Consider the following 24,046-nt stretch of genomic DNA (forward strand, 5'->3'; position numbering starts at 1 on the left):
ACTCGAGCCACAGCGCCACTTCTGGCTTTTTTTTGCTTATGTGGTGCTGAGGAATCGAACCCAGGGCCTCATGCATGCAAGGCAAGCACTCTACCACTGAGCCACCTTCCCAGCCCCTATGAAGATCAATTCTATGTTAAAAAAAAATACAGAATTAACTGGAAGACAATATACTAGAATATCAGCAAGAAGATAGAGATAATGCATAATTTTCTCCCTTATCCTTCCTTTCCAAAATTGGTGATAGTGTTTTGACAATGACTAAAAAATTAGAAACAAAATTTGGCTATTCTTTAAAGTTCAGTTCAACTTCTACAAGAACGTAATGGCCTCATGTTGCTAGTTATATCTCATATCATAAAATTCACAATCCACAAAACTTAATTGCTTCATTTTGCAATTGTCTGACACTGTAAAATATTGTCATCATTTCACAGCAGTTTATAATTCTTTTGCATACCAGCAATATGGTCATACTTCTTTCCATATGTCTGTGTAGTAGGTAAAAATAAATAAAAATAAAACTAATTAGAAATTACGAAAATGAAGAAGGTACATACTCCAGGTAAAAGGGAAACATGATTTAAAAAAATATTTGCAGTTATATATGAAGTTATTCTTTCACAACCCATAAAATAAAAATTATTAATAGTTCTACAATTAGTGCTACAGATTTGTCTCCTTTAAAAACATGCTCAACATTATCTCATGTGGTCATATGTACATAGCCTTTGACCTTCTCTGCTTGTCCTAGACATGTACTAGTCATTGCAAACAAGGGAAATCATGGGACCTATGTTTCTTTGGGCCTGGCTTACTTCACTTAATATAATTTTTTCCAAGTCTGTCAATTTCCTAACAAATGGGGCAATATCATTCTTTTTGATGGAGGCACAGAATTCCATTGTGTGTGTGTGTGTGTGTGTGTGTGTGTGTGTGTGTGTATCTCACATTTTCTTGATCCATTCATCTACTGAGGGGTACTGAGGGGTATCAGGGCTGGTTCCATATTTTAGGTATGCTGTGATAAACATGGTTGTGCTGGTAGCTTTGGTATGATCTTGTTTGTGATCACTTGGGTAAATGCCCAAAAGTGGGATTGCTGGGTCATAAGGGAGCTAGCTTTATGTGGAGTCTTCTGAGGAACCTCCATACGGCTTTCCAGAGTGATTGAACAAGTTTACACTCCCACCAACAATGTAGTAGGGCTCCCTTTTGGCCACATCCCCTCCAGCATCTGTTGTTACTACATTTCTTGATTATAGACATTCTAACTGGGGTGAGGTGTAATCTCAACTTTGTCTTGATTTGCATTTCTTTTATGGCTAGAGAAGTTGAGCATTTCTTCATGTGTCTATTAGCCATTCTTATTTCCTCTTCAGAGAAGTCCCTCTTTAAGTCTTTAGCCCATTTCTTAATCAGGCAGTTATTTCTTTGAGTATTTGTTGTTGGGGGATTTAGTTTTTTGAGTTCTAAGTTTATTTTCGATATGAGACCCTTGTCTGTTGTATAGCTGGTGAAGATTTTCTCCCAGTCCATGGGCTTTCTATTAATCTTGCTAGCTATGTCCTTTGCCTTCCAGAAGCTCTGCAGCTTTATGCAATGTCATTTGTCCAATCTTTCTTTAATTTGTTGTGCTTCTGGGACTCTATTAAGAAAACTTCGGCCTGTGCCAAGGAGCAGTAGAATTTCTCTTATTCCTTCCTGTAATGTTTTCATGGAGTCTGCTTGTATTTTGAGGTCTTTGATCCATTTGGAGTTGATTCTGGTGCAGGGTGATATATAAGGATCTAGCTTTAGTTTTCTACAAGTGTTTAACCAATTTTGTCAGCACCATTTACTGAAGAGGCTGTTTTACTTCCATTCTATTTCTTTAGCTCCCATGCCAAAGATTAGGTGTCTATAGGTCTGTGGGTTCATTTCTGGGTCTTCAGTCATATTCCATTCGTCCTCAGATCTGCTCTTGTGCCAGTACCAAGCTGTTTTTATTACTATGGCTTTGTAGTAGAGTTTCAAATTTGGAATTGATATTCCTCCAGCGCTGTTCTTTCTAGTGTTTTTTTCTTTCTTGCTAGTGTTTTTAATGTACTTACAATGCACTATGTGATTCTTTTCTTTCTTTTGTATGTTTTCTCCCACTGTATAACCTGTTTTCACTGGATTTGATGCCGCTGTTCTGCATCTTGTATATACATTTTTGTAATCTGGGGAGGGGAAGGGATATTGCAGAACGCTTAAATGGGGATGCAGGCTGACCCACTGCGACAACAGGATGTACAGGACACTATGTTGAAAACGAACTTTACAATGTTGGGGTGGAGGTGGGAGCAGGAGGAGTTGCGGAGGGAAGTAATGGTGAAGGAAAAACAAAGGAGGAGGTAACAATGCTCACTACGAAATGTACTCATTACCCTACTCATGTAACTATAACTCCTCTGTACAACATTTATATATATATATATATAAAACATATGCTGTCATTTTTTTTGGCAAAACATAAATGATAAATCAGATCAAAACAATCTTCCTGTGGGACTTTATCTCTTAAGAATCTGTATGTTGTATAAAACTTACAAATCTAAATGACCTAAAATATCAATAAGCTATCATAAGCTTGAAGAGTGTGTAATGACCCTACTGAATCAAGATCTACCGGTTTATTCTGTGTGTAACCTGTTAGGGCTTGAATGGCATTCAGCTAAGTAAACAAATAACCTAAACATAATTCCAGAGGGAAATGCTTAACAACTTAAGAGGACAAATTATTTTCATGTACTACAATAGCTTCCATTTGCACACAAATAGTTGAAAGCTAATTAAAAATGAATTTTTATTCATTAAATCAAGGCCATATAGTTAGACTTTAGGATTACTAATTACTATATTTGTAGCAACATTCATTGTAAATATCTTATATGTCTGTCTACTCACTAAATTACATAGAGAAACCTTCAGTTATACAAAATAGTTATGCTGAACCATAACAGGTGAGTAATGCTTTAGAAACTGTTATGACACCAGAAACTGTACTAATGTAACTGATTACACAGTACTATTTCAAGATATCCTTTTAAAAGCTAAATATAGACTAAATATAGGCTCTGATGTTGAATAATTATATCTTTTAAGGCATTCATTAACATGGTCACACTCGGCATTACTATTCTGATTTCAGACAGGAACTTTCACTTTTTAGATTTTCTTAAAAATGAGATAAATGTGCTTATGATAATATGTCTTCTCACAATCACTAACTTGACAGTTTAAAACACTATAATACTAATTCTCAAGGTAAGTTACAGGATTAACTCACTGTATATTATAAAACAATATTTTTGGTGTTAATATATATTTTTTAATCTACTAGACATTCCTTTGAATTTGTTTATTGCTTTAAAATGTAGGAGTCAAAAAAAGGGCTTTTTCATTATTAAGTGACTGTGTAGAAGTTAGCATGCGTTTCTCTACCTTTTAAAATATTTTTCTCTCTCTTTCTCCCTTATTTTCTTGTCAGTACTGGGGCATGGTTTCAGGACCTGGAAGCTCTATTTCACCCTTTTTGCTCAAGGTTGACACTCTATCACTTAAGCCACAGTAGCACTTCTGGGTTAGCCTGGGCTAACTTTGAACCTTGATTCTCAGATCTCAGCCACCTGAGTAGCTAGGATTATAGCCATAAGCCATTGGTGCCTGGCATATATTTAAGTTATTTTCTGGGTGCGATGTCTTAATAAAATTCACGTGTCACCCCAGATGTTGGGTTGGAATAGAAGTGATTTTGCCTTCTGCTGTCATATATAGACTAAAAACTTGTACATATCTTAATCTATTTTTGCTTTGATGGATGATAATATAACATGAATGTTTGATAGTCTTAACAATAAAGAGGAAAACATGAAGAGTTTACGTGTTTATCACTGCTGAGTAAGAACTGGATGCTCACCCACTGTTTTATTTAAAGTTCAAAGTTGTAAATCTCAAATCAAGCTATCTTAAAATCTTCTATTAGGCAACCAGTGAAAATGTCCATGATGCTCATATTGTATCATCACAGTTGTGGCTGGTTAGATAGGAAGAAGGGAAGACAGTAAATATGAGGAAATTTGGTATGAAGAGGTTTAGAGCCCCTAAAGGAGCATTTCCTGTTTTTGGAGTTTAGAAGAACTACTTGAGTTTAGGTCACTGAGAATGCTAGAGTCTACTATGAAGCAACTGCAAGAATATCTTGAATCAGGACAAATAAATTTTCCAAGGAATGAATCCAAGTCTTGGGCCCCAGATGGCCTTACAAGGTCATGTAAAGTGCAATGGTGATAGCACCATAGTGAATCACTACATGTAATCTAATTTGGATCAAGATACTGAGTGAACTACCAGTAGTGTTTATTTTTCTGTTCAATTCATTATTTTTGTTATAAACATTTTTCATCCTTATAAGGATTTAAGAATGAATTAAACAAAATTTAGAACCAAATGAACAATTCTTTCTTCCCAAGTAAATAGGTAGAGTATATAACTATCCTCACCAATTCTAAAGTATGCTTCAGAATCCATGTCAAAATCAAACTGCTTTGTTTAGCTCTTGTTTTTGTGGTACTAGGGTTTGAACTCAGGCTTTGCCCTTGCTAGGCAGACACTCTACCACTGAGTCATGTCTCCAGCCCCTTTGTTTTTTTTTTCATTTGATGAGAAAATTTTAATTTTAAGTAAAAATGATTGCATTAACTTTTGGGAAAATATTCTCCAGTTCCTTCAATCAAAGGAATATTTGGATTGTAATACATGTAATATATAAATATAAATAAATATTATATTTAAATAAGAATGAGTAAATTGAAGCATACTTTTTTTTTTCTTTTTGTAACACTAGGGACTGAACCCAGGGCCTTATACATGTTAGGGAAGCACTCGTAATTACTGAGTTATACCTCTGTTCCTATAGCATAATTTAAAATCTATGAATAGGGCCGAAGGCGTGACTCAAGTGCACAGTGTCCATCTAGTTAGTAGGAGGCCTCAAGTTTAGTTGGTAGTAGAAAGGGAATGGAAAACTCAAGAAAAATCAAAATCCTTCTGTCATCCTTTGAGACTTAAAATTCCTCCATAATCCATCAGAACTTTCTAACATTCAAAATTAAAATTTGGAAACTTCATTAAACAGCAAGACCAAATAGGCAAATAGTCTGAAATTGGTAAGAGAACAAAAACTAGAAGATTATTAAGCAAGTCACATAGGGTTCACATAGAGTAGAAAATATTTATAACTTATCCTTCCATATTTATTATTTATCCTTCTATATTCAAAAATGCTTGTCATTTCCAGAGCTTAAATACTAATAGCAAAAATGACCATTATAGCATTTAAAACTTGCTACGATAAAATTAAAGTAAAAAAAGTTTACCCTGTGCTTAGAAGTAGGTAGGTAGCCATCAAGGAAAGAAGTATGCTACACAGTCTCTGAATGAGAGCTGTGGAGCTCAGCAGAGGCACAACAAAGGAGGAGGCTGTAATAAAGCAAAGTACATCATCTGTCACCCCAGGAGACATACACCATGTTAGTTCAGGAGCCCAAAATACTGTTGTCATTTGTGGCATTTGTGTGACTTTTAACATGTATATGTGACCTAATGATTTCTCTAAGAAAGTAGAAATTTCACATTTTTAATTTCCCATTGTGTTTAATTGTTTTGTTTTGGCAATGTTTTGCTTTAAATAACTCTGATTTTCTCAATTATTATTCAGACTAGATCACTGTACTCATGTTGTCCCAAATGAATAATTTATTATTTTCTAATGAAATAAAATATATTACTTAAGATTCAGCAACTTGTCTCTTAATTAGGCATTTATATCTCAGTGCAAAGACAATTTATTCCCTAGCAAACCTATTTTTTTCTAATTTTCTCCTTCTTCAAGGTCTCCCATCAGAAAGCATGCGTGTATACTTGAAGTATGTCAACTGAGAAAATTGAAAAGAGAATAAAATGACTTCCCATGCATGAAAGTTTATATAAAGAGTCATCCTTAATGAGAGAAGTAATGTTTCTTGACAAGGTAAGAAAAGTGACCGTCTTAATGGAGGCAAGACAAATGAAAGGGGCAAAGGACAGCAAACATAAGTTCCTCCTGTCTTTATTTGGGAAAGACAAAGTATAGAATGAACTTCTAATTACCCAAGGACTCCAGAGGACAGAGACTTGGGATGAAATCCTGCTGAATAACTCACTGTTTTAATTGTGGGATAAGTTTGTTAACTCACTGAAGCAGATGATTATCCATTACCCATCTGGCATAACATTAAAAAGTTACTGTATGTTTTAAAACAATTTCACCTAAAAAATGCTCCCTTAGCACAATGTCTGACACACACTGCTTAGCTGCTGAAACTATTAGCTTATTATTAATCAATATCTCGTAAGTTAAACCTAAAGATAACTTCATTCAATGATAAGTTCTTGCAAGTTATATGCAAGTTATATTTCTGACATCCTTTGATGAGCAGCTTTTGGCTTTTTCAAATGTGAGTTAATTCCAATAATAATGGTATCATCATCTGATATGTATTCTAACTGGAGGAAATAACATTCATGGAGCTTGAACCCAGGACCTGGGTGCTGTCCCTGAGCTCTTATGCTCGAGTAGTACTCTATCACTTGAGCTAAGCTCGACTTCCAGTTTTTAGGGGTTAATTGGAGATAAGTCTCACAAACTTCCCTGCCTAGGCTAGCTTCGAATTACAGGACTCAGATTTCAGCCTTCTTAGCATGAGCCACTGGCACCTGGCAAATATTTTTTTGTGTATGTGTACAAGGCACGGGGGCTTGAACTCAGGGCTTGAGCTCTTACTTAGCTTTTTCACTCTAAGCTGTTGCTCTTACCACCTGAGGCACATCTCTACTTCTTAAAGATTACAGATAAGAGTCCCAAGGATTTGTATGCCTGGGCTTATTTTAAGAGTCAGTTAAAATAAGATCTATTCTGTAAAATAATTTATTTTATCATCAGTAAGAGATTATATGCATCTAGATCTGACCTTAAGAAGGACATATTTACACACTATTCTAGCAAATATGGCAAAACCTCAATTTAATTGAAAGGAAACATCAGACAAATTCAAATTATGTAAGTTTATGTGCAGAAGTACTCTTTATTTAAAAAATATCAATGTCATAAAAGATAAAGAAAGGCCAGGTGTGGTGGTGTAGGCCTGTAATCCCAGCATTGGAAGACTGAGGCTACATGGTAAGACCTTGTCTCAAAAAATAAAAAATAAAACACAGGGGAAGGAAAAAAAATGCCATAAAGGTCATTACTAGATTAACTAAAAAAATAAATAAAATGTACTGAATACATGTATCTAACAATAAACCAATGAAGGATAACATAAGGAGTATAATGTTCTAGTTTTCAGCTTTTCTATAAGTTTAAATATGAGATTATAATGACATACTGACAAAGTCTGATATTCTGTATAACCTTTGTCTTTTTGGCTTATTACGAGACAGGTAAGAACACCAAGAAATTGAGTAAGGCTGCACTGTAGTGAGAGAAGCTGGCTGCCTACCGAAGCCTAATTTATTATCTACGTGTATTGTTTATCTGCTGATGTGAGTTCTATGATAGTGTATTTGTGAAATTACATGGTATAGCCAAAGACTTCCCTGTAATACTATATCTCCTATTCCTGACTTTCAGGTTTTCTGTGGATTTTAAAACATATCATGAGACATCATCACATACAACACTGCATAGAATACCTACCCTCTGCCCAAGCAGAATATAAATTCTAGAAGAGTAAAGATTTGGTTTGCCCTTGTTAATCATAGGGAAGAAAACAGTGCTACAACATAGAACACAATTTTTTAGAATGTGTCATGTTGACTAGTTAATGTTATTTTCAGCAAAGGAAACATGAAATGTAGCCATTTCTGAGAATTTATAAATTGACATGAAAATTAAGATTGTCTTCATTAAATATTCTCTTTCAGAACTCTGGATTTTTGCCAGATGTTAGTAAGTATACAGTCATGTTATCAGATCATAAATATATGAGATAGGAATATAGCTGGTTACTGTTTTTCTACAACAAAGTTGTTTCTTTCAATAACAAGAATTCAGATATAACTGGATCATTTAATAACTAGCTTGATATAAAGTTAGCCCATTTAGTTCAAGGGATTGCTTACCTAATATTGCCCAACTCACAATCTGATTTGGAAGAGGTAGTCCTTGTTTCTTGAATAGACTACTATGGGTGCTGTATACAACATACATGGAAAGCACTATGCTCAGCATCTGAAAACAGAAACAAAACAGGACAGTAAGAGAGAAGGTAGTGAAAGACTATGTTAGCTTAGCATAGGAAGTGCTGAGAACAACCAGTATCTGAATGAAATTGTACTAAAATTGGACCAGTTCTAATTGTGTGTCCTAGGCTGAGTTATCACTCCTGTACTATGTAAAAGTCCTTTAGAAGCATAACATAAAGCATTTTATACTTTCAAAGACGTTTTGGCATACATCATTACACTATTTCCATTTAAAACTATTTGTTATAAATGTTTAACGTTTCTTAAATTATGGAAACCAAAAGAGCAAAATGTATATACTTTAGTATAAATGGTTTAGATTAGTACCTTCCACCTCTGGCCTACCCCACAATAATTTATTCATCTGACATATTTTTGTGGCCTGAATATTTTATCTTGCATCAGAAATACAAAGTGCAAAAATATGTTTCAGAGAATATTTATAAATTTGTGTAGATTTTGTCAAACTACAACTTGTAGGCTGGTGGTATGTTTTTATGAATACTGTTTTAACTGAAACACAGTTACTCATCCTAATTTATGTATTCTGCCTTTTGTACTAAAATGACAGAGCAAGAAAATCTGTAACAGACTCCCTATAACCAATCAACTAATACTTCCTACCTGGGCTTTGTTTTTTTAATTTAAATTTTATTGTAAAAGTGATGTACAGAGGGGTTACAGTTACATAAATGAGTACATTTCTTTCTGAACAGTGTCATCTCCCCCCTCATTTTCTCCCAGTTTTTCCCTGCCTGCCTCCCTTTTCCCCAATTTATATAGTTCATTTCCAGCATAGTGTGTAGTGATAACACTGCTGAATTGGTTCACTCTTTACCTCAGCGTTTGTTTCCCCTTCCCTTCCCAAATCAGATAAACTTACATAAAAGACAAAGGGAACAGAAATCAAAAACAGTGACAAAGGGGAATAAATTAAAGGGAGGAAAACTACAAACAGTAAAATAAAAAGCTTTTTGTTTCCATTTCTTGAAGTTCATTTCAGTGTTATTTTATATGATCATATGCACATAGCTATTGAGCCCTGCCCTGTGATCCTCTCCTATGAACATTGTCCTTTGTTCTGTGTGATTTTTTTTTTTTTGCCAGTCCTGGGGCTTGAACTCTGGGCCTGGGCACTGGCCCTGAGCTTCTTTTGCTCAAGGCTAGCACTCTACCACTTGAGACACAGCACCACTCTGGCTTTTTCTGTTTATGTGGTACTGAGGAATAAAACCCGGGCTTCATACATGCTAGGCAAGCACTACAACTAAGCCACATTCCCAGACCACTGTATGAATGTTTAGAGACCTGTTTAATTCATCATGTCCAAGTGTAATTATTTGTCTTTTGCTATCCATTGGATTTACTTGTATTTATAGGTACGTAGAGCTGTGGCTCAAAGTGGTAGAGTGTTAGCCATGAGCAAAAGGAGCTCAGGGCTAGTGACCGAAAAAAAAAAGAAAAAGGAAGAGACTGTATCTGGGGCTTTAGAAAAATGTTTCCTGAGCCCTAAACTATGCATTGTCACATTTTTAAAAAACTTGAACTATAGTATGATTATAAACGAACTAAACTCTGAGTTCAGATTAATAGTCTCATTACCAAATCTTAGAGACACATTATTCTCTTGTATTTCAATGAATTAAAAAATAAAAAATGCTACAATAAAGCTACAATACAATCCTAAAATCCTTTCAATTGTGAAATATTTTAATTATAGATATTAAAATGAGAAAAATGTGTATCAGAATCAATAAAAATGATAGGGAGTACAGAAATTAATGTAAATTACTAAAGCCAAGGAGGAAAAAAATACTTTATAATGGAGTTATGTAACACTCAAGGGTATTTCTAACAAAGCATGCAAGAATTCTAGTATCATATTCTTTGTTCCTCTCCAGTGAAAGTCAGAAAATCCACTTCTGTCAAAGTCCTCATTATTGGAGGTAAATTCTGTCAAAGCTACTGTCTTTAATGTAAAGCCAGCCAGTGTACCCTTTAATATGAAGTGTGAGGCAGGACATTTGACAATGTATTGTTTTTCTTTTCATAAGTTCTCTGCTGTTCTACAAGAATCAATTTAAGAGATGATGTCATCTTTTAAATATTTTCATTGTTTCAAACTGTTTTGGAAACATTGTTTATTATTACAGCTTTGTTCTGGGAAAATTATTTAAGAAGACTCGAGATATTTTTTCTTTGTCAATGTTTTAGATGTGGTTATTTATTCATCTAAGAAAAAAAGTAGTTTCCCATCTTATCTACAAAAAAATGGTACTTTACAAAATATTACATAATATAATCTCTACTTCTTACAACCCCATTAAATATTATTTTTACTCATAGATTAAAAACAAACTGAAGTCAAATTACTAAAAATTATTCAATTTGCAGAATAACTCAAAATTGTGAAACTTCATGTTCAGAGAACTATTTACTGCACCTAAGCCACTAGCCAAATTCAAGTTCACCTTCTTCTAGGAGATCATTTGAAGTCTTAACTGGCTGTTCTTCATATAAACACAACCTAGCACTTTCACTTCAAACAAGCTTGCCTTTTGAGTGAGGATAATACAGATTCCCAGTCAGAGGAAGCCGTTTTCAACACCCCTGGATGAACACAGAGGCCTCTTACATATCTGAAACCTCTATTCTCTAGGCATATTTCAGCTACTTCTTGACCTTTTTGTTATTTAATTCCTTTTAGCAAATGTCTTTCTTTCTTTCTCTTTTCTTTTTTCTTTCTTTCCTTTCTTCTTTCTTTCTCTCTCTCTCTTTCTCTCTCTCTCTTTTATTCTGACAGTTCTGGGACTTTTTTGCTCAAGACTAGCACTACAGCATCACTTCTGGCTTTTTCTGTGTATGTGGTACTGAGGAAAAGAACCTAGGGCTTCATGCATGCTAGGCAAGCACTCGACCTCTAAACCACATTCCCAGCCCAAGAACTTATTTCTGTGTACTATTTTAAAGAGAAAAATTTCTTCTCAGCTAGCAGATACTGAATGATATGAACACATGGCACCATAAGGACATAACTAAAGGCTGTGGTATGGCTCAAGTGGTAGAACCCTAGCTGTAATTATGAGGCCCTGAGTTCAAACCCAAAGTACCACCCCACAAAATAAACAAACAAACAAATAAACTGTAAGATACATTTTACAAGATCACTAGTACAATATAATACTGAATATATGCAACTGACCTGTAACAGATACACCAAGAGCTCTTCTTCTACCAAATTAGTTTTTCTTTTTATGAGAGATATTACAACAAATAGGGATAGTAGAAGAACCAGCAAGCCGGCACTCATTCTGTTGCAAAATATAATTCATAATTCAAAAATCTGCTTGATATATGCTGTAAGCATGAAAACATGAGATGTTTTAATCTAATTTAAACCTCTGAGTAATTCTTTAACCAAGATGAAGAAGCAAAATAGATATAGGAATATAATAATGAGTAAGAATCTTAGGATAAAGACACTTCAGGAAAGGGACTATTTGTAACTATTCACAAAATTCTACTATCTTTATTTCCTTATTTAAATTTAAAAAATGTTTACATATGCTACCATATTTCTTAGCCTAATAGGGGTAAGTTTACATACTACAATATATAGTTAAATAAATACAGTATCAGCATAATTTGCATTTTATGACTACTCATAAAAAATTATACACATTTAACTTCTAGTAGAACCAATAGCAACTGACCTTGTGCTTTTCATCAGCTGCCCTAACTAAAGGACAGTGGTCAGAAAGGTGTTATGTAGGTGATGTCATTATTATATATTCATTTCGTGCTGTAATGAACTAGCAGATGGGGCTTTTCAAGAATCCCAAGTACACAATGGTTCCTGTAGTCAAAGGCAACTACGGCTGGAAGTATTGCCTATCTCCTAAATCTCTGAATAACACAAATGAAAGTATGTTCAAGATCAAATCTAGAATGTAAATAGAACACAACTGAGAGGCAAGATGGTGGTTCATAGAAATAAAAAGCAAAACAGCCGAGCATGGTGGTACACTCAAGAACCTGAGGCAAGAGGATCATCAATTAAAGGCAAGCCTGAGCTATACTGCTACACACTGTGTCAAAAACAAAAACCCCACAAGCAAATAAAAGCAAAAAGAGAAAAAGTAGGACTAAATATCTAAAGACAATACAAAGATGGAGTCCCCAGGAAAATGTTTTTTGTCTATGATTTTAAAAAATTCTGTCTATGATTAAAAAAAATCTAAAGCCGGGCAACGGTGGCTCATGCCTGTAATCCTAGCTACTCAGGAGGCTGAGATCTGAGGATTGCGTTTCAAAGCCAGCCGGGGCACAAAAGTCTGTGAGACTCTTATCACCAATAAACCACTAGAAAACTGGAAGTGACGTTGTGGCTTACGTGGTAGAGCCCTCGCCTTGAACTGAAGAGCGCAGGGACAGCGCCCAAGCCCAGAGTTCAAGCCCTGTGCCTGACTCCCCCCACAAAATTCTAAGAGTTATTGGGGGAAAAGTATGAATATATTGAATATGGGTGACATTAAAACTTAGAAAAAATGGTCATGTATGATCAAAGTTCTTCACAAGCCAGGAATCAAAATCAATTAACAAACAGAGATAGTAGGAAACCAACCTAAATTTAGTCAAGGAGCAATTTAAATTAAGTATCAAGAGAAAGCAAGAACTGGATTTGTCATATTTTAACTGGTTGATCTGCTTCCTGCCTTCATCTCTTTAATAGATTATGCAAGTAGTAAATTTCAATGGAGACTATACAATTTCCTTTTCTTTTAGTACATGATAAATTCTGCTCAACAGGGTGAATATTGCTTGAGAAGGACTGATATGCAGTGGCTGATAAAAGGAACTAGAACAGCTTTACAGAAACAACACAAGAGCTCACAGAGCAATTTGTAGAAATAAATGAAAAAAATTGAATTTATTTTCTCACATACTATTCATGTTTATGATAGGTTCACAAGGTTTTGACTTGCCAACACTTTGAAAGTACAACTTAGCTAGGATAGTCTTAGAATTTAAACAAATATTAGGCTCTGATAAGACGTTGACTTCTTTGTATAATTTCTGATATATTGCATGTTGGTTTTCCTCAACAAATAAGAGAAAATACGTAAGACTTCTTAAACTAACAAATACCTAAAAATATTCAGCATCTATTCCTGTTTAAAAAGAGATATGCATGGTGCTGTGGGCGCTGGTGGGTCACCCCTGTAATCCCTAGCTACTCAGGCGTCTGAGATCTGAGGATTGTGGATCAAAGCCAGCTGGGCAGGAAAGTCTGCGATATTCTTATCTCCAATAAACTACTCAAGAAAGCCAGAAGTGACTGTGGCTCTAGTGGTAGAGCACTTGTCTTGAACAAAAGAAGCTCAGGAACAGCACTCAGGCCCTGAATTCAAGCTCCAGGATCAGCCAAAAGGGGAAAAAAAAAAAAAAAGGTATGCTCTTATCTACAAAAGGTTAAGGTTATGACTTTCAAATGCTCATGGAACAAAGGTGAGTACTGTGGTTCATATAATAATCCTAGCTACTCAGGAGGCCAATTAAACAGCAAAAACTCAAAAGTGGAGATATGTTTTAAGTGGTAGAGTGCCAGCCTTGAGTGAAAAAAAATCAAGTGAAAGAACAAGATTCTGAGTTCAAGCCTCAGTACCAAAACCCCAAAAGTCACAAACATGACTACATACTAAAAAAATAAGAAAGGAAATGTTAAGTAAAATAATAACCATTTAGCTTGCAATGTATACAGACACATACACAAACGTACACAAACACACACATGGCTATTAGATTACTCAACACTAATCCAAAAAGTATAGTTAAAAGCAAAGACAACCAATTATTTTACATATTTGTGTAGGTCATGTTGAGGAGAAATTTAAGTAAAGGTATACAGAAGAATTTTCACATAATTTCAATGATTAAAAAACGGAAAACTTATCAAGATAAAGGGTTTCCTCCCAGGGAGATCTTTGTATGATAATTAGAATGGGAAAAACTTCCATTGTTTTTAGAAGATATGTTGATGTGGATGTGCACAAAGGCAAAGAAAGAGACCTTTTTGTTTGGATGATGGGACATTTTTCATATGAAATTTAAAGATAATTTCATTGTGGAGACTTGGAAGCATCTCCAAGGGGATCTAATGACTCTCAGAGCATTAACTGTCTGTTCATATGATCTTAAAATTGTAATTATCATCAGACTAAAATTCATAGCATTGATTCAGAAAAATTTGTAGTGTAAAGGAAAGAAAAGATTATACATACACTAGAGATATATCGGGCTTTCGACCTACAACAGGCATCAGCGGGAACACTGCCAGAAGCAAAGAGAAGAAAGTCCAACAAAAGGAGGTAATCTAAAATCAAGGAGGAAAATATGTTTAGAAAAATATAGTACAGGTATTTGTTTTTAGTGTTACATAGACTATGCGACTATGATACTAACAAAAAAAATATAAAATCATACAGCTGTTTATTTTTTAACTAATATGGTTAATATTTATGAAGGACTTGTTTTGTACTAGGTGGTGTATTAGGTATAACAGGAGCATTATCTCATTTAATTTTCAATTACCTCGACTTACTATTCCTATTTCAAATAAAAAACTGAGCTGAAAAAAGTGAAAACATAAGTAGTATTGGGTCTACAAGTAGCAAATAGAACAAATAAATATGGGGCTGATATTTCAAAATAAAAATATCATTCAGTTCACATTATACCATTTATTGATGATGACATCTGTAAGAAAACTAGAATGAGTCCAGAAGGAAAATAAGTAAAATCTTTTTATAATTAGTTAAGACAAATATGATCAGTAATCTATGTACTGGAGTTGGTTTTTTGTAAATACTTTTTTCTATGCTGGTACTGGGGCTTGAACTCAGGGCTTAGGTGCTGTCCCTTAGCTTTATCACTCAAGGGTGGCACTCTACTACTTGAACTACAACTCCACTTTAGCTTTTTGGTGGTTAATTAGAGATAAGGGTCTCATGGACTTTTCTGTTTAGCTGGCTTTAAACTGAAATTCTCATACCTCAGGCTCCTGAGTAGTTAGGATTGCAGGAACCAATCATCAACATCCAGCCTAGTTTTTGTAAATTCTTGGACAGAAACAAGACATTTTTATCTTCCAGATATTTCCATCAAAAAATACCTAAATGGCGGGGCACCAGTGGCTCAGGCCTGTAATCCTAGTTACTCAGGAAGCTGAGATCTGAGGATCATGGTGCAAAGCCAGCCCGGGCAGGAAAGTCCAATTAACCACCAGAAAACCGGGAGTGGCACTGTAGCTCAAGTGGTGGAGTGCTCGCCTTGAGCTGAAGAGCTTAGAGACGGTGCCCAGGCCCAGAGTTCAAGTCCCATGACAGACAAAAAACAAAAACAAACAAACAAACAAAAATAACCCACAAACCTCCAACAAAATGTAAACATAAGAATGGCCTTAATAGAGCAAGATGTGCTGGTGCTTGACTAAAAAGGACCAGGCTGTCCTGTGAGCTAAACACATATCAGAACAAAGTAATTACTAAAGTATACTATGTCAAAATAAGCACATACCTTTGCTCTAGTCCACAGATGAGTGAAAAATGGCCAAGTTGCAAATGCAGTGAGTCCTGCTGTAAGCATATAGCGGTGGAAAAAACTGAGAACCTAATAATGAGTTCCAAAAAATGAGAATTGAGATCATTTAATGTAAGTTACATATACATGAAAGACATCTGCCAATGTTCTAATCTCGTAAATTACTTACTAACACTTCGATTCCCAAGGTAAAGATGAACAAGTACCCAACCAACTGGCTCAGAGGAAAAGTTAGCAGTGATGTAACAAGGTCTTGAATAACTTGAAATCTGTCATAAGAAATAATCCATAAAACACTATACTAGGAATTGAATTTAAAAAGAGCAAAAAGTAAAAACTTTGACAAAGCTTAAAATTAGGGATTGTTTAATTCATAGGTTACTTTAAAACTAAGATAAATTAATAGATTTCTTTGAAGGGCTCTACTATTGATTTTGTTCAGAATATAGAAATATTTGAGGAAAAATGTAATTTGAATTAATTAGAAATGATTACACAGTTTAGTTTTTACAAACATCAATGACAATGTGTGACTCTTATTTGATCTCAGTTTAAACACAGGTACATAAATCACAGATATAAAATCAGAAATAAAATGTAATACAAATACATGCAAACTAGAAAAAAAATGTAAATATCCCTAGGGTAAGTTTATATTAAAATCTCAACCATCTTAATGAAACTAAAGTTTCTTTTTCTAATTCAGGCAGAGATATTTTAATTTCACTTTTTCTTTTCCAGTACTGGAAATTGAACCCAGGGTTCTGTGCATGTCCAAGCAAGTGTTCTACCAATGGCCTGCATCCTTAGACTTCATTTTTTAATGAAATTTTATTTTGAAACAGGATCTCCTTAAGTTCTCAGGCCGACCTTAAATTCACAAGCCTCCTGCCTCTACCTGCTTCACACTAAGATTATGGGCATGAGCTACCATGCCAGGCTCAATTTCACTTTTTAACTGAGCTAAATAACCTTTTCCAAACCCAATCTAGAATGTCATTAATTGTATACTAATTGTAATTGCAAATTTATAACCATCAAAAATGTATTACATACTTGAGTACTTTTTACATTTCATCATTGGAAAGAAAAAGTTTAGCATTTGTAGTGCATTAAGTAGGCAATTATAAAAGGTCAGTATCATTTAGTTTATGACCTTATTTTCTAGTTGAAACAGTGGCTGCAGAATGTCATCAAATTATTAAGGTGCCATGTAGGAAAGAAAAGCTAAGACTAGTTAAAAGCAGAATGCTTCTTTAGTTTTCAAGAGTGAGTGAAGAACAAGAGATGACTCTGCACAAACACTTTGAGGACATTTTTCTACAAGAAAGGTGAATATGGAATACAACATATTTTCAAAATTATATCTTCCCTAAAAATTAAATTTATTTCATAATTAGGATATTTAATAATATAGGAGGAATTCTATAGTAGAATGGGATTTTCTATAAGGATAAACCTTTTAAAAGTTGTAAAGCTAAAGAAAATAATATTAGGAAAATATCTGAATAAGCATATCTAACAACTCTATTACTTTCAAAGAAGAAGTAACAGTATGTTCTTTGGTCAGTATCTTTTTGCCTTATATAAAAATAGCTAGGATTTTAAATATTTTTAGTATTATTTGTCTTTTGATGTATTTAACATTTTGATAACTTTAAGCCTTCACTTTTAATAGGATATGTACAATGTTAGTCCATCCCCTTTTTTTCTTTTTAAAAAATTTTATTGTTATTATAAAGGCAATGTAAAGAGAGGTTAAGTTACATAAATCAGGTAGAGAGGATATTTCTTTTCTTTTCTTTTTTCTTTATATAACACAAGCTATCTCAGAACTCTAGATCCTACTGCATTACTGCTGGGGTTACAGGCATGTCCAACACAGCCATATTGTGAACCAATCTTGATGATGCCCTTAAAAATCCCTAAAACTTGCTTGTCCACCTATTTTTGAGGCTTTCTAAAATGACTAGAATTTATGTTAACACAAATTTATGAGGAAGTACTTAAAGGTAGAAGAACCATTTGTAGTACTTGAATAATATGTGCTAATCTCTGTCAGAATACGTTACTGTGTTTGATTTAATTACAGTTTCATTTATCTAGCTTTACATGATGGCTAATAAGGACAAAATAAAACAAGAGACAGTCTGGATCTGACATGATAAAATAAATTCAAATATAAGGTACTCATGGCATATTACAATCAGTATTAATCAAGTTACTTTCATTCTAGATATTATTAATTAAAGATACACCAAGAAGAAAATAAGGGCACTGTTACCTCAGTATAATAAAAGATGAAGATAAAAGGGAAAAGTAAAATGGCAAAAGGATAATTAATACATACCATTTATCAGTTAGCAATGAAGTGAGGGGCCTGGAAATTTGATTATATTTTTGATGACTTATGGTACAAAAATGTAATGAATTTAAACACAGAATTAACTGTTGATGAAGTAAGAAACAAGGAAAAAGGATGTGTTACTTACTCCCTTAGAACTGCATACCATATTGGCACTGGCAATAAACAATATACGTAGTAAGTCCAGGGACAGGCTTGAATCAGCAGGAAAAATATCACCAAAACTCCAATAGCTACAAAACTACTTGCCAGGAGGTGGTTTGGTTTCTGAAAATCAAATGAAACATTGAAAAACACTTTCAAACCATGGGAACTGACATGTTCCAAAGAGATTTTATAAAATGTAGAAAAGATTACTTCCTTCAAAGGTTCTACAACTAGATGATTAATCAAAGAATTGTATTTAAGAAGAAAAATCTAGCATTTGAGAAGCATCTTACTGAAGAATAAGCTGGATAGACTGGAATTATTGTTACAATTAGGCAATTTTGGCTTAAAAGTGATGATAGTCCTCAAGTTTATTTGCAAGTGGTTTTTCAGAACACCGAATATATTTCTTCTTATCTGCAATTTTTTTAACTGAGTTCTCTGGCTAGTACACAAAAGTTTATTTAATCCATAATAAAACTCTAGGATTTAACCTTCATTCGGAACAATGCTTCTGTTTAAATTCCAATTTGGAATGCAGCCTACAGTGTCTTTCCTCCATGGCCCAACCACAGTAGGTTTATTCAGTCATGGCTACTCTTCCAACAACCTGCCAACCAAGAGCATTCTTCAGTGTAAGTGGTGAGTGACAGCTTCCATAGACTAGATTCATGGATGCTTTAGGCCAAGTATAATGGTACTGTAAGAGTCAGGAATGGATATTCCAACAACTGTGAAAAAGACAGATTTATAGAGAAGTGGTGCTATTAAGAACAAGAGTTCTAGGGTATTAAATAGGAGCTAGAAACGGGTATATAGTATTCTAGAAAAGGTTAAGCATACCTGAAAAGTGGGGGGGGGGGAGGGGAACCAAAGGCAATGTGGAGCTCTTTTGCTTCCATTCCATGTTTACGTTTTCCCTTGCTTTGTAGCCAAGGTAAACAAGGTAAGAATTAAGAACCTCCTTCTGGAAGAAGGTAGGTAAGGTAGATAGATGTTAATTGTAAGAGTTTATGTTGTCTTGAAAATAGTGAAGTGGTAAGAAATGAAGGATGTAAGAGTACCTGAAAAAAAGCCACTTGGATTTTCTTGAGTAAGTGCAATATGGTGTAATCATCTATCTTTGATACATGTCACAATCCACACTAGAAATGACACTTATTTACAGGAAACTAGAACACAAAGAAATGCAGTAGTTTGAGCTATTCCTACTAAGGCAATAAAACAGAAAATACTTTAATAGTAGGAAACATTTCATACTTAATCTTAAATTGACTCTCTCTCCCTCCTCCCCCCCAAAAAAAACAAAAACAAGTGATGATAACAAACTATGTATTTATTAAGTCACACACTACTTGATTTGAGGATTTTATATCTTATATTTTTATTTCTATTAAGTAATAGGGAGCGTAATAAGGAGCAAGTGATACTTAACAGAGTAAGCACTGACAAAAATCTGAAAATTTAGTTGCAAAGCAAAAGACATCTGAACTAGCAAGAACAAAGCAGCAGCCATGCATATACCAAAATTAAATAGAATTCAAAAAAGGGAAGCTATGGAAAACTACATTTCAAGGAAAGAACTAGTCATTGAACATACCTGTAATAGTAATAAATTAAAAAGACATCTAGATTCTAGAGGACAATAGAGCGACATAAGCCTTGGAATCAAACCTAAATTCTGACACTGCCATTCTTTTTGCTTGTCAATGGACTAACTCAGTTAGCAGGTCTGATGCTGTTTCCTTATGTGGTGAACAGACAATAATATTTGTTGCAATCTCATCTTTTCCTCCTTTATAGGCCCTCAGTACTCCCATGGCTCTTCCCAGAGACCTGTTACCTCTCTGCTCAGTATCCACATACTATTCTTTCTTTTTTTTCTATTGGGCTACTTGACCCACCTTTAATATTCTATTGTGGAAATAACTTATGAGAATAGTCCACACATATCAGTTGTAACCATTGTACATTCTAGTATATGCATTGCAACTGTATTACTATCATCTAACTGCTTTCTAAGACCCCTTCAGTTAATGCTGTAGACGATGGACTATTGTTTTTCCTAGAAACTGATGAGTTGTGTAAATTCCCACTGAAAATTCTCACTGAAAAGGAATCAGAATATTTTTATAGACAGACCAAAGGATCCAAAATAATTTAAATGACCTCAACTATAATGGTCAGTTTTATGTGTGAAGTTGTCTGGCTACTGTCTCCAATTTCAAATACTAATCTAGGTAGTACTGCAAAAGTATCTTAGAGATGCAAATAAGTTCATAGTTAGGTAACTGTTTTTTCACTATTTTATAATTATCAACATCTTAATTGTAAACATTAATAGGTTTCACTGTGACATTTCCATACATGCATATATCCTGCATTTATCCTGCTCTAGTCCTATTTAGTTGACTTTAAGTATGTCGAAGATAATCCTAGATAGTCTGAGTGGGCCTGATTCCATCAGCTTTAGAAGTAGAATTGAAGTTCCCTGAAGAAATGTGATCATTAAGTGCAGCTTCAGCTCCTAACTTCAAGCTCTGTTTCTCTGGTTGAGCCCCAACTGATACACCAATTTATCACTGAAGTACAAATACCAGTATTTGAGGCCTTTGTTTACTTTTTTCTAGTCTATACTGTCAGTATTATATGTTATCACTTCCTTGAACAAATTCTCTACATTCCATCCAAATTTCTCTTAAAGGCAGCATAAAATAGAAAAGGCAAGAATTTGTATTAACCAATATAAATTCTGTCATTTTGAATCTGTACATTCTTGAAGAAGACCTGTAATCTCGCTAAGCCTAAATTCTATTCATATCATGAGAACTGTAATCACTAAAGGTTGGCTAACTTTAAACTTAACAGGATAATGTCACAGGACACTCCCAAAACAGTGTGTCTCAATTAAGGTATCTTATTCTCTGAACATGGTAGTATATTTGTCACGTTCTCTCTGTATCATTCAATCTACTTTAGTTCTTATCCTTACCCTACAATCCAACTGCTAAACTTTCATCAAGACTTGTGTTTGCCTGTAATTGTCTGAGCTAAAGTGAGTCCTATTTTTTTTTATTATTGGGAATTGATGCCAGGGCCTCACAGATGTCAGGTAATCATTCTATTGTGTGAGCTACATTCCCAGACCTTTTGATTATAGTTGGTTTTTGAGATAAGGTATAAATGGCCTTGAACTTGAGATCTTCCTGCCTGTTTCCCAATAGTTGGAATTACAGTCATGTACCATGATGCTCAGCTGACTTCTACTTTATTTAAAATATGATAATCTTTATACAGTCTCCAAAACCTACATATTATCATTTGTAATATAGACACAATGATCAATATCTAAAAAGGTGGCTGTGTGTGTACATCTCTTACTTTATTTAAATTCTAAGATACTTGAGGATAAAATCTCAACTTCGTATTTCTCTGTAAAGTATCCAGCACTGTATTGTTTACTCAAATATTCTCTATATTATCAGAATAATAGATAAAAAAGATTTGTTCTCTTAATGCTCTATCCTTCTAAAAATATCATAATACCTTTCTCAATAAACTAAAGACAAACATTTTGAAAAAGCAATTTTTGGTTACAGATTTCAGTGTTAGTTCCTCCATCCTCATTGATTGGTTCAGTGAATTAATACCCTTACCTTCAGTTTCAACTTTGTTTGTTGTTGGTTGTTGGACTTGAACTTAGGGCCTGGGTGCTGTGCCAGAGCTTTTGTGCTCGAGGCTAGTGTTCTACCACTTTGAGCCACAGTGCTACTTCCGATTTTGTGCTGGTTAATTTGAGATAAGAGTCTCATAGGCATTCCTGCTTAGGTTGGCTTCAAACAAGGACCCTCAGATCTCAGCATTCTGAGCAGCTAGGATTACAGGCATGAGCCACCAGTACCTGGCTACTTTCAACTTTTATAAACAAAAGTTATAATGCTTGCTTCCAGCACTTTGTGAGTCTGTATATTTCAAGTATTCATTAGATTGCTTAGATATATCTATTTCTAAAATAGTCATTTCTGTGTTATTTTCTACCATGTATAAAAATATTTCCTATTATAGCCAAATTCAATTACATTTAAATAACTGAACTTACATGAGAGAATTATTTAAGATGTATTAAAGCATTATAAAATATTAAAATTAAACACTAACGTTCTCCCCTCCAGTTTAGAAAAATAAATGTAAAATTGGAAAAACTAGTAGATATTCTTATAGACTATTATTACTAGAAGTATACCACCAGAACATATTACTTTTAAAAGGATTTGGATTTAGCAATAATCATTAGTGAGAATGAAGCAAAGGAAATTGAAATAGCATACTTTTCTTGGTAAGTGATGTTTAGTAATATCTTCTAAAAGAGTAATGTTCTAAAGAAGTAAGCCCACATATGTACTATTCTATTTCCTGTTTAGATAAGTTTTGAATTATTTTCATTGAAAGCACAGATACATTCTTAAAATAAGGATAAATCAAATGTGCTGAAAGTTTATATTTTGAGAAATTGAAGTTGAAAGAATAATAATTCCAGAAAAGTACATACATTATGTAAAGAGAAACATTTTAAGCAAATGATTTTTTTATCATTTTTCTAGGCTTTAAACTTATTATCAGATAAAGTTAAATATATTGCTTTGATGTGCTTTTATAATTACCTGTACTTTAAGTATGTGGAATACTCACATCATGATAAATAGTTATCTAAAAAAAGAACAAAAGGAGCTGAGAAGGTGGCTCAGTTTTAGAGTGCTTGCCTTGCATGCAGGAGGCCCTGGGTTCAATTCCTGGAGCTGAGAAGGTGGCTCAGTTTTAGAGTGCTTGCCTTGCATGCAGGAGGCCCTGGGTTCAATTCCTTAGCACCACATAAGCAGAAAAAGCCGGAAGTGGCACTGTGGCTCAAGTGGTAGAGTGCTAGCTTTGAGCTCAAGAGCTGAGGGACAGCACCCAGGCCCAGAGTTCAGGCCCCACAAGCAACCAAAAAAAAAAAAAAAAAAGGAACAAAAAAAATCATTAAGCTTATAGGAGAATTTAAATTATTTACATATCTTCCTAGTCAAGTGTCAAAGTCAATTAATTAACCTATCTTCTTATTTACTAAATAAATTGAGGTAACAGAAAAAGGAAAGATAGTTAGCTTAATAGAAATGAGTTGTACATTCTGTGAACTCACCACATATTTTTATATCACTATCTAAATCTTCATTATATTCTCTGAACCTACCTTAACTGGTTTACTAACATCTCTTATAAAGTTGGAATGAGACTTGATGATCAACAAAGAAGCATAGGATATCCATCCCACAAAACCAATGACAACACTGATGCCCAAAAAGAATCTGTCGTAAGTGTGATAATATGACAGTCCTTTCAGCGCACAATCAATCAGCTTCTTGCAAAGGTATACCTATGAAGAAAAATATATAAGTTGCACATGGAAAATACACACACACAAAAATTCAAAGGCAGGAAAATTGTAAAAGTTCCTAAAAGCCAAACCCTTGTAATGAATTAGAAATTAGAGTAATTTTACACAGGGATCTAAGAATAGATTCTAATACTATGAAGATTTTCATGCCAAGATTAAACAAAAAAAAACCCTCTTTAATCTTGACAAGGAAA

General features: G+C 34.2%; 1 protein-coding gene across 3 annotated transcripts in view; it reads right to left on the minus strand.

The window, feature by feature from the left end:
• Positions 1 to 24,046, minus strand: part of Pign (phosphatidylinositol glycan anchor biosynthesis, class N) — an 84,934-nt gene that overhangs the window by 22,566 nt on the left and 38,322 nt on the right. For all 3 annotated transcript variants that reach the window (XR_001175166.1, XM_013018869.1, XM_013018870.1), the window contains 8 exons: positions 23,649 to 23,831; positions 18,402 to 18,541; positions 16,079 to 16,178; positions 15,886 to 15,978; positions 14,592 to 14,683; positions 11,513 to 11,621; positions 8,188 to 8,296; positions 5,403 to 5,505 (listed from right to left, as the gene is read on the minus strand). Coding sequence is in view for 2 of the 3 variants with exons in the window: in XM_013018869.1 (XP_012874323.1) it covers positions 5,403 to 5,505; positions 8,188 to 8,296; positions 11,513 to 11,621; positions 14,592 to 14,683; positions 15,886 to 15,978; positions 16,079 to 16,178; positions 18,402 to 18,541; positions 23,649 to 23,831 (929 nt within the window). In the remaining variant the exon portion in view is untranslated. The remainder of the gene's footprint in view (positions 1 to 5,402; positions 5,506 to 8,187; positions 8,297 to 11,512; positions 11,622 to 14,591; positions 14,684 to 15,885; positions 15,979 to 16,078; positions 16,179 to 18,401; positions 18,542 to 23,648; positions 23,832 to 24,046) is intronic.

This window comes from Dipodomys ordii, unplaced genomic scaffold, assembly GCF_000151885.1.
Source record: "Dipodomys ordii isolate 6190 unplaced genomic scaffold, Dord_2.0 Scaffold43, whole genome shotgun sequence".
Classification (NCBI taxonomy): Eukaryota; Metazoa; Chordata; class Mammalia; order Rodentia; family Heteromyidae; genus Dipodomys; species Dipodomys ordii.